General features: G+C 44.0%; 1 protein-coding gene across 2 annotated transcripts in view; it reads left to right on the top strand.

The window, feature by feature from the left end:
• LOC139555315 (hippocalcin-like protein 1) overlaps positions 1-13,433 on the top strand; it is a 101,312-nt gene extending 87,879 nt beyond the window's left edge. For both annotated transcript variants that reach the window (XM_071369018.1, XM_071369019.1), the window contains 3 exons: positions 197-478; positions 8,845-8,950; positions 9,319-13,433. In XM_071369018.1, the coding sequence (XP_071225119.1) occupies positions 197-478; positions 8,845-8,950; positions 9,319-9,416 (486 nt within the window). In that variant the 3' untranslated portion in view covers positions 9,417-13,433. The remainder of the gene's footprint in view (positions 1-196; positions 479-8,844; positions 8,951-9,318) is intronic.
• Positions 13,434-14,116: the final 683 nt, after the last annotated feature.

Here is a 14,116-nt window from a genome sequence, read left to right as displayed (position 1 = left end):
TCCCACTGTTCTCTCTCTATCTCAGTTCTCTCTCTAGCTCTCTCTCTATCTGTTCTCTCTCTCTCTGTTCTCTCTCTCCATCTCAGTTCTCTCTCTCTCACTATCTGTTCTCTCTCTTTCTGTTCTGTCTCTCTCTCTCGGTTCTCTCTCTCTCTGTTCTCTCTTTCTCACACTCTCTCTCTCTCGCTCTCCTTAGGGCTTTCTGAAAGACTGTCCCAGCGGCAACCTGAACGTGGAGGAGTTCAAGAAGATCTACGCCAACTTCTTCCCGTACGGAGATGCCTCCAAGTTCGCCGAGCACGTCTTCCGAACGTTCGACACCAACAACGACGGCACCATCGACTTCCGGGAGTTCATCATCGCGCTGAGTGTCACGTCACGGGGAAAGCTGGAGCAGAAACTGAAGTGGGCCTTCAGCATGTATGACCTGGATGGGAATGGGTACATCAGCCGTGATGAGATGTTGGAGATTGTACAGGTGAGACATGGGATTTGTAGTCCTGGTGGAGGTCGTACAGGTGAGGAGGTCCACTTCAGTTTCTGCTCCAGCTTGCCCAGCTCGTTTAAGTAAGCAATGCTCAAGCTTGCCCAGCTCGTTTTAGTAACCAATGTTTCTCATTTAAATGTGGTTAAATACTTCCTCCTGGTTCCTCTCTAGGTTTCTTCCTAGGTTCCTGCCTTCTAGGTAGTTGCTCTTAGCCACCGTGCTTCTTCCTCTGCATTGCTTGATCTTTGGGGTTTTAGGCCGGGTTTCTGTACAGCGTTTTGTGACATCAGCTGATGTGAAAAGGGATTCATAAATTACATTTGAAATTGATTGATTGATGAATAGACACACCAGTCATGATGAAGGGATGGAGATCCTACAGGACAATGAAGGGATGGAGATCCTACAGGACAATAGACACACCAGTCATGATGAAGGGATGGAGATCCTACAGGACAATGAAGGGATGGAGATCCTACAGGACAATAGACACACCAGTCATGATGAAGGGATGGAGATCCTACAGGACAATAGACACACCAGTCATGATGAAGGGATGGAGATCCTACAGGACAATGAAGGGATGGAGATCCTACAGGACAATAGACACACCAGTCATGATGAAGGGATGGAGATCCTACAGGACAATAGACACACCAGTCATGATGAAGGGATGGAGATCCTACAGGACAATGAAGGGATGGAGATCCTACAGGACAATAGACACACCAGTCATGATGAAGGGATGGAGATCCTACAGGACAATGAAGGGATGGAGATCCTACAGGACAATAGACACACCAGTCATGATGAGGGGATGGAGATCCTACAGGACAATAGACACACCAGTCATGATGAGGGGATGGAGATCCTACAGGACAATAGACACACCAGTCATGATGAAGGGATGGAGATCCTACAGGACAATGAAGGGATGGAGATCCTACAGGACAATAGACACACCAGTCATGATGAGGGGATGGAGATCCTACAGGACAATAGACACACCAGTCATGATGAAGGGATGGAGATCCTACAGGACAATGAAGGGATGGAGATCCTACAGGATAATGAAGGGATGGAGATCCTACAGGATAATGAAGGGATGGAGATCCTACAGGATAATGAAGGGATGGAGATCCTACAGGACAATAGACACACCAGTCATGATGAAGGGATGGAGATCCTACAGGACAATGAAGGGATGGAGATCCTACAGGACAATAGACACACCAGTCACGATGAAGGGATGGAGATCCTACAGGAGAAACAGAGAAAACAGTTAGGTATTTTTTGGGGGGCTGAAATTGTTTAGCACTAAGATGGCAAATGTAACAGAGGTGAACTGTTCATTGCTAGCTTAGCCAACTGTAGCATTGTGTTGTCTCTACGAGCTGTACCAGCTGGGAATCCTGAACTACTTTTATGAACTTTTAGAGTCCTGGCTGCATCCCAAATGGCACCCTAGTCCCTATATAGTGCACTTCTTTTGACCAGAGCCCTATGGCACCCTATTCCCTATATAGTGCACTACTTTTCACTAGAGCTCATAGCGTGACAGACCCCACACATAATCAAGGACCCCCACACCCCCCCCAGCCACGAGCTGTTCACTCCCTTACTGTCGGCCAGATGGTAAGGGAGAAAACAACTCGTACTTTTAAGTAGTAGATGTCCTGGATGGGTGACAGCACGGTCCCAGTGATGTACTGGGCCGTCATCACCACCCGGTCTATGTGTCATTGGCCAGATTATCACGCAGAAAAAAAAAAAAAAAAAAAAAAGTAACTTTCCTAAAATAAGCCTTTTTTAAACCTGGGTGATTCCAGCTTTGTATTTAGATAGAAAATAAAGTAGAATCTTGCAAGGAAGTGAGAGTGTTAACAGAATTATGTTTTCAACCCTCTGCCGTATGGCGTGAGACTAGTAGTGTCCCTCTTACTCTGAGAATTACCCGTCATTGACCATTTGGACATTCCGAAAATATACGGTACAAGAGTAAAGCTTTATATGTTTGTATTATAAACTGTGTGGTTCGAATCCTAAATGCTGATTGGCTGAGAGCAGTGGTTTATGAGACAATATACCACGGGTGTGTGACAAAAACATATTGTTAATGCTCTAATTACGTTGGTAACCAGTTTATAATAGCAATAAGGCACCTCTGGGGTTTGTGGTATCTGGCCAATATACCATGGCTAAGGACTATCCAGGCACTCCGCATCACCTCGTACTTAAGAACAGCCCTTAGCCGTGGTATATTGGCCATATACCACACCCCTTCAGGCCATATTGCTTAAATATACTACTATCCTACTGTATTAAAACATTTAACCTTAAAATGAACCCAAAAGCATGTCAACAACTAGTTTAACAGCTGCAACCACGGTAAACGTAATCTGTTTATTGTACACTATCGGTCAAACGTTTTAAAGGGTTTTTCTTTATTTTTACTATTTTCTACATTGTAGAATAATAGTGAAGAAATCAAAACTATAAAAGAACACATATGGAATCATGTAGTAACCAAAAAAGTGTTCAACAAATCAAAATATATTTTATGTTGGAGATTCTTCTAAGTAGCCACCCTTTGCCTTGATGACAGCTTTGTACATTCTTGTTGTGATGTCTTCACTAATATTCTACAATGTATTAAAATAGTAAAAATTAAGAAAAACCCTTGAATGAGTAGGTGTTCTAGAACTTTTGACCAGTAGTGTATGACTATCAAACTGTATTAAAAGCTTTAACCTTAACGAACCTCATCGCTTGATCGGTTTAACTACATCCACTATCTTACTGCTACAACTGTATTAAAAGCTTTAACCTTAAGGAACCTCATCGCTTGATCGGTTTAACTACATCCACTATCTTACTGCTACAACTGTATTAAAAGCTTTAACCTCTCTAGGGTATGTGAGACGGTAGCGTCCCACCTCGTCAACAGCCAATGAAACTGCAGGGCGCCAAATTCAAAACAACAGAAATCCCATAATTTAAATTCCTCAAGCATACAAGTATTTTACACCATTTTAAAGATACACTTGTTGTAAATCCAGCCAAAGTGTCCGATTTCAAAAAAGTTTTACGACGAAAGCACACCAAACGATTATGTTAGGTCAGAGCAAAGTCACAGAAAAAGACAGCCATTTTTCCAGCTAAAGAGAGCAGTAACAAAAAGCAGAAATAGAGATCAAATTAATCACTAACCTTTGATAATCTTCATCAGATGACACTCATAGGACTTCATGTTACACAATACATGTATTTTTTGTTCGGTAAAGTCCATATTTATATCCAAAAATCTGAGTTTAGGCAAGACGCTACTGTATCACTTGGCAAAAAGCCTGAGAAAATGCAGAGCGCCAAATTAATATTAATTACTATGAAAATTACTATAAAATCAAACGTTCATTAAATCACACATGAAAGATACCAAATTAAAGCTACACTGGTTGTGAATCCAGCCAACATGTCAGAATTCAAATAGGCTTTTCGGCGAAAGTATACGATGCTATTATCTGAGTATAGCACAATAGTAAACAAAGAGAGAGAAGCATATTTCAAGCCTGCAGGCGCGACACAAAACGCAGAAATAAAAATATAATTCATGCCTTACCTTTGACGAGCTTCTGTTGTTGGCACTCCAATATGTCCCATAAACATCACAAATGGTCCTTTTGTTCGATTAATTCTGTCGATATATATCCAAAATGTCAATTTATTTGGCGCGTTTGATCCAGAAAAACACCGGTTCCAACTTGCTCAAACATGACGACAAAATATCTCAAAGGTTACCTGTAAACTTTGCCAAAAAATTTCAAACTACTTTTGTAATATAACTTTAGGTATTTTTTTACGTTAATAATCGATAAAATTGAAGACGGGATGATCTGTGTTCAATACAGGATTAAAACTAAATGTAGCATGCCTTTTGGACATGCACTTCAATCAAACACGACACCTGGAGTGACTCGACTTCAAGATGGCCGTATTTCTTCATTACACAAAGGAATAACCTCAACCTATTTCTCAAGACTGTTGACATCCAGTGGAAGCCCTAGGAACTGCAAGCAATTCGCTTAGAAATCTGGTTTCCAAATGAAATATCATTGAAAAGACAGTGACCTCCAAAAAAAAATTCTGAATAGTTTGTCCTCTGGGTTTCTTCTGCTAAATAAGTTATGTTATACTCACAGACATGATGCAAACAGTTTTAGAAACTTGAGAGTGTTTTCTATCCAAATCTACTAATAATATGCATATCTTATCTCCTGGGGATGAGTAGCTGGCAGTTGAATTTGGGTATGCTTTTCATCCAAAACGTGAAAATGCTGCCCCCTACCCTAGAGAAGTTAACCTTAAGGAACCTCATCGCTTGATCGGTTTAACTACATCCACCATCTTACTGCTACAACTGTACTAAAAAAGTTCACCTCAAACCATCCCTGTGTAAGGGATTAGGACTAATGCTGTCATATGGTAAAACATCTGGACAAACAATGCAAAGGATTCTCAGATTGACAGATAGAAGTGAAGAAGTCTGCCCCCTAGTGGGGAGATTTTTTGCTGCACAATCCAATAGAAGGAACGGCTGACAGTTGCATAGTTTGCTGTCAGCATGGTTGTTAGAGATGCTAGTGATAATTAAGAGATGCTAGTGTCAAGTGGGTGGAAAGTGACTGATTCTTAGGATCTAGGTTGAGCAGGCAGAGTGAAGTAGAGACCAAACACAACAGGACCAGGGTCAGCAGTTAATACAGAATTTGGGTATGGTTAGTCATTCTTCAGCTGGCTCAGGGAACATTTTACACACCGTTTAAAATGACACTAACGGAACAATCAAAGGAGCTAAAAAGGCATGGGAGGTTGTTCAGAACAGGAAGGCAGGCATCCATATTGTCTCCCTCATCCATCCATTTTCCCCAAATGCTCCCCAGAAACAACCCACGCCTCTGAACTGCAGCCCCTCGTGTGGGTGGCCACACCTCAAACAGAGAGAAACACAACAAAATAAACAAGTCATTTGTCAATTGAACCAATGACATTTCTGTCTTGATTGTAACCCACTGGGCACAGACGTCAATTCAAAGTCTATTCTGCATTGGTTCAACTTCATTTCATTGAAATGACGTATAAACAACATTGATTCAATCCAGTGTGTGCCCAATGGGAAGGCAATTAGCCACACCTGTGACATCAGCGTTGTTTCGTTAGCTGGCCAGTAAAGAGGTTACGTAGGGTTGGTCATGAATATTTTGGGGCGGGAATTACAGTGTTGTGTGTTCTTTCAAGTTTTTGTTGTAACTGGGAAGTCTTTACCAGTTTAGCTGAGGAGACAGTTACAAGAGAGAGTGAGGAAGAGACAGATTGGGGTACATAGATATAGGGAAAGTTTGAGAAAGAGAATGAGAACGGGTGCAGAGAATAGATGGTTCTGTATTGTACTGAGAGCAGTATGGTTGCAAGCGCTGTGTGTTCCAGGATTAGTGAGTTAAATTTAACCAGGGTTTATCCCTGAGTATGCAGAATACTGGGATTATCCCCTGGCTCACTGAGGTTCTGCTCTGGTGAATGAGAGGAGGAGAGACGGAGGAGAGGAGAGGGAGGGGAGAGGAGAGGAGGAGAGAGAGGGGAGAGGAGGAGAGAGAGAGGAAATAAGAAAAGGAGAGAGGAGAAGGGAGAGGGAGGCAAGGAGAGGAAGAGATGAGAGGAAAGGGAGAGGCCAAGATATTATCACTGAGGATGGTGGGATGGAGAGAGAGAGAGATGGATGAGGGGTGATGAAGGGTGTGGAGAGAGAGAGAGATGGATGAGGGGTGATGAAGGGGGAGCGAGAGAGAGAGCTAGCTATAGAGAGAGAGGGAGAAGGGAGTTACATTGTAAACAGTGGAGAGGGTGAAAAGCTTCAAGTTACTCTGAGTGCAGATCACTGGACAACCTGAAATGGTCCATTCACGCAGACAGTGTGTTGAAGAAGGCGCAGCTACTCTTCAACCTCAGGAGGCTGAAGAAATTATGCTTGGCCCCCAAAGACCCTCAGAAACTCTTCTATAGAAGCACCATTGAGAGCATCCTGTCGGGCTGTATCACCGCCTGGTACGGCAATTGCACCGTCCGCTCTTCAGAGGGTGGTGTGATCAGCCCAACTCATCACCGGAGGCACACTGCCTGCTCTTCAGGACATCTACAGCACTCGGTGTCACAGGAAGGCCAAGTAGATCATCAAGGACCTCAGCCACCCGAGCCACGGTCTGTTCACCCTGCTACCATCTAGAAGATCATCAAGGACCTCAGCCACCCGAGCCACGTCCTGTTCACCCCGCTACCATCTAGAAGATCATCAAGGACCTCAGCCACCCGAGCCACGTCCTGTTCACCCCGCTACCATCTAGAAGATCATCAAGGACCTCAGCCACCCGAGCCACGTCCTGTTCACCCCCGCTACCATCCAGAAGATCATCAAGGACCACAGCCACCCGAGACACGGCCTGTTCACCCCGCTACCATCTAGAAGATCATCAAGGACCTCAGCCACCCGAGCCACGGCCTGTTCACCCCGCTACCATCTAGAAGGTCATCAAGGACCTCAGCCACCCGAGCCACGGCCTGTTCACCCCGCTACCATCTAGAAGATTAACAAGGACCTCAGCCACCCGAGTCACGGCCTGTTCACCCTGCTACCATCTAGAAGATTAACAAGGACCTCAGCCACCCGAGCCACGGCCTGTTCACCCCGCTACCATCTAGAAGGAGGAGGTGTGGACCCTGTACAGGTGCATCAAAGCTGGGACAGAGAGACTGATAAACAGCTTCTATCTCCATGCCATCAGACTGTTAAACAGTCACCACTAGCCGGCCTCCGCCCAGTACCCTGCCCTGAACCTCAGACACTTCAACTAGCGGGTTACCACCCGGTACTCTACCCTGCACCTTAGAGACTGCTGCCCTATCTATATAGTCATGTAACACTGGTTTACACACTGTTTTACCCAATTCATATGTATATACTGTATTCTAGTCAAGGCCTATCCTATTTAACTATTGCTATTACTATCCTACACTCACTGGCCAGCTTATCAGGTACACCACCCCGTTCACTGAAAACGATCACTCCTACAGACTGTGAGTCACATGTCCGTAGTTACTCATTAAAACAGGCAGACAAGCATCCAGGAATTCAGTTACTGTTCATTTGAACGTCAGAATGGGAAAAAAGAGTGACCTAAGCGACGTTGAGCGTGGGAGGACCGTCGGCGCCAGGCATGTCGGATCCAGGACCTCAGAAACAGCTGCCTTCCTGGACTTTTCATGCACGACTCTGTCTCGGGTTTCCTGAGAACGGGGCGACAAACAAACAACATCCAGTCAGCGGCAGAAACAGCTAATTGGCGAGAATGGCAAGAATAGGGCAAGCTAACAGACGGGCAACAAACAGGACAATAACGGCGCAGTACAACAGTGATGTGCAGAACGGCATCTCGGAACACACAACTCGTCGATCCTCGTCACAGATTGGCTATTTGCAGCAGACGACCACACCGGGGTTCCACTCCTATCAGATAAAAACAAGAAGAAGAAGAAGCTGCTCCCTACCTCCATCCCTCTCCCTACCTCCCTCTCTCTTTTCCTCTCTCTTTTCCTCTCCCTACCTCCCTCTCTCTTTTCCTCTCTCTTTTCCTCTCCCTACCTCCCTCCCTCTCCCTACCTCTCTCCCTCTCTCTTTCCCTCTCCCTACCTCCCTCTCCCTACCTACCTCCCTCCCTCTCCTCCCTCTCTCCCTCTCTCTTTCCCTCTCCCTACCTCCCTCCCTCTCCCTACCTCTCTCCCTCCCTCCCTACCTCTCTCCCTCTCCCTATCTACATACCTCCCTCTCCCTATCTACATACCTCCCTCTCCCTCCCTCTCTCCCTCTCTCTTTCCCTCTCCCTACCTCCCTCCCTCCCTCCCTACCTCCCCCCTCTCCCTATCTACCTCTATCCCTCTCCCTACCTCTCTCCCTCCCTACCTCCCTCGCCCTCTCCATCTCCCTACCTACCTTCCTCTCCCTACCTCTCTCCCTCTCTTTCTCCCTCTCCCTACCTCCATCCCTCTCCCTACCTCCCCCCTCTCCCTACCTCTCTCCCTCCCTACCTCCCTCTCCCTACCTACCTCCCTCTCCCTACCTCCCTCCCTCTCCATCTCCCTACCTACCTTCCTCTCCCTACCCCTCTCCCTCTCTTTCTCCCTCTCCCTACTTCCATCCCTCTCCCTACCTCCATCCCTCTCCCTACCTACCTCCCTCTCTTTCTCCCTCTCCCTACCTCCCTTCCTCTCCCTACCTCCCTCGCTTACTTGCTCCCTCCCTCTCTCCTCAGGCCATTTATAAGATGGTGTCATCTGTGATGAAGATGCCGGAGGATGAGGCCACGCCGGAGAAGAGAACAGACAAGATCTTCAGACAGATGGACCTCAATAATGATGGTGAGAGAGGGAGGGGACAAGGGATGGGTGAGAATTGGGTGTGGATCACTGTCATGTTACAGTTTTGAGAGTGTCTGAGCAGTATTTTTGTGAGTATTTCAATTCTTCCCTTTACTCTCTTTCTATTCCTGTTCTCCTATCGCTTTCTCTTCCCCCTCTCTGTTCCCCTTTTAACATTCCCCTCCCTGTATCATTTTTCCTTTCCTTTCCTCTCTCTCTCTCTCTCTCCCTCTCCACCCCATCTCCCTCTCTCCCTTTTCTCTCTATCTCTCTTTCTCCATCTCCCCCTTTCACTCTCTCTCTCTCTCTCTCTCTCTCTCTTTCTCTCACACTTCCCTCTTTCCCTTTTCTCTCCATCCCCCCCCCAGGTAAACTGTCACTGGAAGAGTTCATTAAAGGTGCCAAAAGTGATCCCTCTATCGTGCGGCTACTCCAGTGTGACCCCAGCTCCGCCTCCCAGTTCTAACCCCGCCCACCTGGCCTGCCACGCCCACCCTGATTGCTATGGAAATAGTAACTCCAATTAGTTTATGATGGTTCTCATCACTCATATATTTTTGGTGTACAAGATGGAGGAAGAGTTTTAAAAGGAGATAAAGCAAAAATCATGATCATTTTACTTAACCTTTTTTTTTTTTAAGGAAAGAAGGGACATGCATACATTATTATTCAGAAGATGATACGACAACTGAGAATACAAAAAACAAGCCGTTGTCCGATGTGTTTTACTGTCTCTCTCTCTCTCTCTCTGGAATTCTGGAAGAATGTGATAGAATTCTGGAAGAATGGGATGGAATTCTGGAAGAACGGGATGGAATTCTGGAAGAACGGGATGGAATTCTGGAAGAATGGGATGGAATTCTGGAAGAACGGGATGGAATTCTGGAAGAACGGGATGGAATTCTGGAAGAACGGGATGGATTTCCGCTGAGCTCCGCTGCCTCACATCGTCAGAAAGTCCGTCTGCCATTTTTACAAAGTCTGTTTATTATGGGGAAGAAAATGAAGGGAACATTCCATCCTGAGAACCTTGCATGGGCCATCTGTGTTCTAATCATTCTGTTCCATAGATTCTGTTTCCCTCCAATTAAGGCACAGCTCCTCCAATCCTCTTCCACTTTTATATCCATATTTATGTGTATATACATGTGTATATGACATTATACGAAATGAATAGGCAAGTATATATATCTGTCTTTATAACTCTTGTTGCATTCAGAAGGCAGTATCATGTAGATGTTTTGTTTGCTCTGATCCGATATGGGAATTGCCTAACCGTTTGTTCATAGAGGGAACATGGGACCGGGACAGGAAGTTGTGATGTTTCTGATATGTGATCTTTCACTGCGGAAAAGAAAGCTGTTGAAGATCCCATTGGGTTTTTAATACTGATGTACTTAAATGTATTGTTATATTGATTCATTTAAATGTTTTATTGTTATTATTATTTTTGTACATAATATTGTTTTCCTCATGTTGTTTACTTGTATTTATTTATTTTCATTATTGTGGTTTTAATTTGATTTGTCATTGAATATGATTATGACACAGTACTTGGAGAGGAATCGTTGGAAAGAAAAAAAGAAAGAAATGATAATGACTTGTCTTTGGAATCCGTCCGTCACATGTGGACAAATGACTTGTCTTTGGAATCCGTCCGTCACATATCTGTCCAAGATGGAATGTTGAGATTCCAGAATTCGGAATTGGAAGGGAAAAATTTGAAAATTCTAGAATATTTATATCAGGTGATTCCATAATGCATTTGATCAATGAAACCAGTAGCAACACATCATATAATTTGAGCCTCCACAAGTGTATGCATGCATGTATGTGTGTGTGTATGTCTGAGTGTGTGTATGTGTATGTTTTTGTGTGCATGTGTGTATAGTATGCATGTGTACGGTTTGTGTGCATGTCCAGGCTTTAAACTTTAACAGTATAATACATTTGTGTTGTTTATTATTAATATGTCATATAAGTATTTAAAGTTAGTTATTTTAACACTTTATCGCATCACTGAGCAGTGAAGTACAGTAGCCACATCGTCACACACCTCACTGCATGGTACACAAAACAACACAACAACAAAAAACATCACAAAACAGTTCCATTTTATAGCTCTACTCTCTTCAGCAGCACCGTCCCTTCAGCCTACCAGACCGCACACAGAAGACACACCGACATGCCGTCTTTGCGCACTCTTGTGTGTGTGTGTCACTTTGGGACAAACCCCCTCCCTCCCGCCTTCTGCCAGACACAGAGCACAATACACTAAGGGCTTGATTATCTCTATCCCTGCTGGTCTTGATTATCTCTGTCCCTGCTGGTCTTGATTATCTCTATCCCTGCTGGTCTTGATTATCTCTATCCCTGCTGGTCTTGATTATCTCTATCCCTGCTGGTCTTGATTATCTCTATCCCTGCTGGTCTTGATTATCTCTATCCCTGCTGGTCTTGATTATCTCTATCCCTGCTGGTCTTGATTATCTCTATCCCTGCTGGTCTTGATTATCTCTATCCCTGCTGGTCTTGATTATCTCTGTCCCAATGCTGTTCTTGATTATCTCTGTCCCAATGCTGTTCTTGATTATCTCTGTCCCAATACTGGTCTTAATTATCTCTATCTCTGCTGGTCTTAATTATCTCTATCCCAGTGCTGTTCTTGATTATCTCTGTCCCAGTGCTAGTCTTGATTATCTCTATCCCAGTGCTGTTCTTGATTATTTCTATCCCAGTGCTGGTCTTGATTATCTCTATCCCAGTGCTGGTCTTGATTATCTCTATCCCAGTGCTGTTCTTGATTATCTCTATCCCAGTGCTGTTCTTGATTATCTCTATCCCAGTGCTGGTCTTGATTATCTCTATCCCAGTGCTGTTCTTGATTATCTCTATCCCAGTGCTGTTCTTGATTATCTCTATCCCAGTGCTGTTCTTGATTATCTCTATCCCAGTGCTGTTCTTGATTATCTCTATCCCAGTGCTGTTCTTGATTATCTCTATCCCAGTGCTGTTCTTGATTATCTCTGTCCCTGTGCTGTTCTACCTTCCTTTTCAATGTGTTAACCGAGACATCGATCAGTAGATAGTGGAATTGTTTTAAGGCACTGATCACTTAGAGGGTTGCATTCCAAGTGACACCCTGAACCCTATACACTCCACTACTGGTGACCGTCAAGGCCCAGAGGACTCTGAATGAGCGCACTGTAAAACTTTAGTATAAGGGTAGGTAATAAACCATTTATAAACCATTAATAAACCATTAATGAGGCATTTATAAACCGTTTGCTCACCATGTATTAATCATGACTCTCATATGTGTAAATGTCAAATCTAATTTTATTTGTCACATACACATGGTTAGCAGATGTTAATGCGAGTGTAGCTAAATGCTTGTGCTTCTAGTTCCCGACAATGCAGTAATAACCAACGAGTAATCTAACCTAACAATTCCACAACTACTACCTTATACAAACACAAGTGTAAAGGAATGAATACGAATATGTACATAAAAATATAATGAATGAATGTCAGGAAGCTAGTTATTCAGACATGTGTATATATAGTTCCTTAAACATCCTGTGTTGTGTGTTGGATCTATCACCAGGTACTGCTGGAATGTCTACCAACGGCATCTTGTTGTGACAAATTGCACTGCTCACTCCATGTTATAAAGTATTTATAACATAAATGGTGTTCACTTTAGATTAGGGGCTGCAAAAAGACCTTACTGGTGATTAGTAAATGGTTTACAAACGTTGGATTAATGATTAATACATGGTGAACACACACACTTTAGACATGCCTTATACATTATTTATTACAAACCCTTCAAATAAAGCGTTACCGAGTGGACACTTCAGGAGAAAGGACATATTATTTGGAATGCACCCCTAGTTTCCCACAATGTGTACTGCACTGCACCTCACCTATGAGCTTCCAGGGTCACTGCCCCCTGGTGGTTGGATGAGCTTCCAGGGTCACTGCCCCCTGGTGGTTGGATGAGCTTCCAGGGTCACTGCCCCCTGGTGGTTGGATGGGCTTCCAGGGTCACTGCCCCCTGGTGGTTGGATGGGCTTCCAGGGTCACTGCCCCCTGGTGGTTGGATGGGCTCCCAGTTCACTGCCCCCTGGTGGTTGGATGGGGAATATTTGCTGCAAAATTCTGGTAACATTCCCAAAATGTCCAGGTTTTCTAGAAATCCTGATAAAAAAAAGATTCCCAGATTTCCTGCTTATTCCAGGAATTCTTCCAATTTGGATTTCTGGAAAAACCTGGACAATGTGGTAAAGTTACCCTACACCGTCCTACCTACCCTTTTTCTGTTCTGACTGCCTCAGACTAATAACTTGAGTTGGATCAAGATATTTTTTTAAACTCTTTCTTCCTCCCTTTTTTCTGTTGCATGACAACCTCTAGTGAGGATGGATTGTTCTGTTTTGACCCGAAATCGATAACAAATATACCTTCTGTGTTTCAAACATGTGCGTGTCTGGGTTTTTCTTATGGTTGTATTAAAACAAGTAATTTTAAGGAATATTATGATTCTGGTTAAGAGTTTATTAGGAGTAAAACGTGCAAATGATAAAAGATGTCAGATGTATAGAACACATTCAGTGTTCCGTATGACATTCAGTGTTCCGTATGACATTCAGTGTTCCAGTGTTCCGTATGACATTCAGTGTTCCGTATGACATTCAGTGTTCCGTATGACATTCAGTGTTCCGTATGACATTCAGTGTTCCGTATGACATTCAGTGTTCCATATGACATTCAGTGTTCCAGTGTTCCGTATGACATTCAGTGTTCCAGTGTTCCGTATGACATTCAGTGTTCCGTATGACATTCAGTGTTCCAGTGTTCCGTATGACATTCAGTGTTCCGTATGACATTCAGTGTTCCGTATGACATTCAGTGTTCCGTATGACATTCAGTGTTCCAGTGTTCCGTATGACATTCAGTGTTCCAGTGTTCCGTATGACATTCAGTGTTCCGTATGACATTCAGTGTTCCAGTGTTCCGTATGACATTCAGTGTTCCGTATGACATTCAGTGTTCCGTATGACAGAAAATCATTTTAGTTCTACTCAATGCATATCTCTGTTTTCTCTGACGTGTTGGACAAAGACAGAGCTCACTGTTAATACCACTCAGGGAGGTGGAGAG

This window comes from Salvelinus alpinus, chromosome 26 (assembly GCF_045679555.1).
Source record: "Salvelinus alpinus chromosome 26, SLU_Salpinus.1, whole genome shotgun sequence".
NCBI lineage: Eukaryota > Metazoa > Chordata > Actinopteri > Salmoniformes > Salmonidae > Salvelinus > Salvelinus alpinus.
Note: the sequence above shows the minus strand (reverse complement) of the source record. Positions and strands in the feature narration are given on the sequence as shown.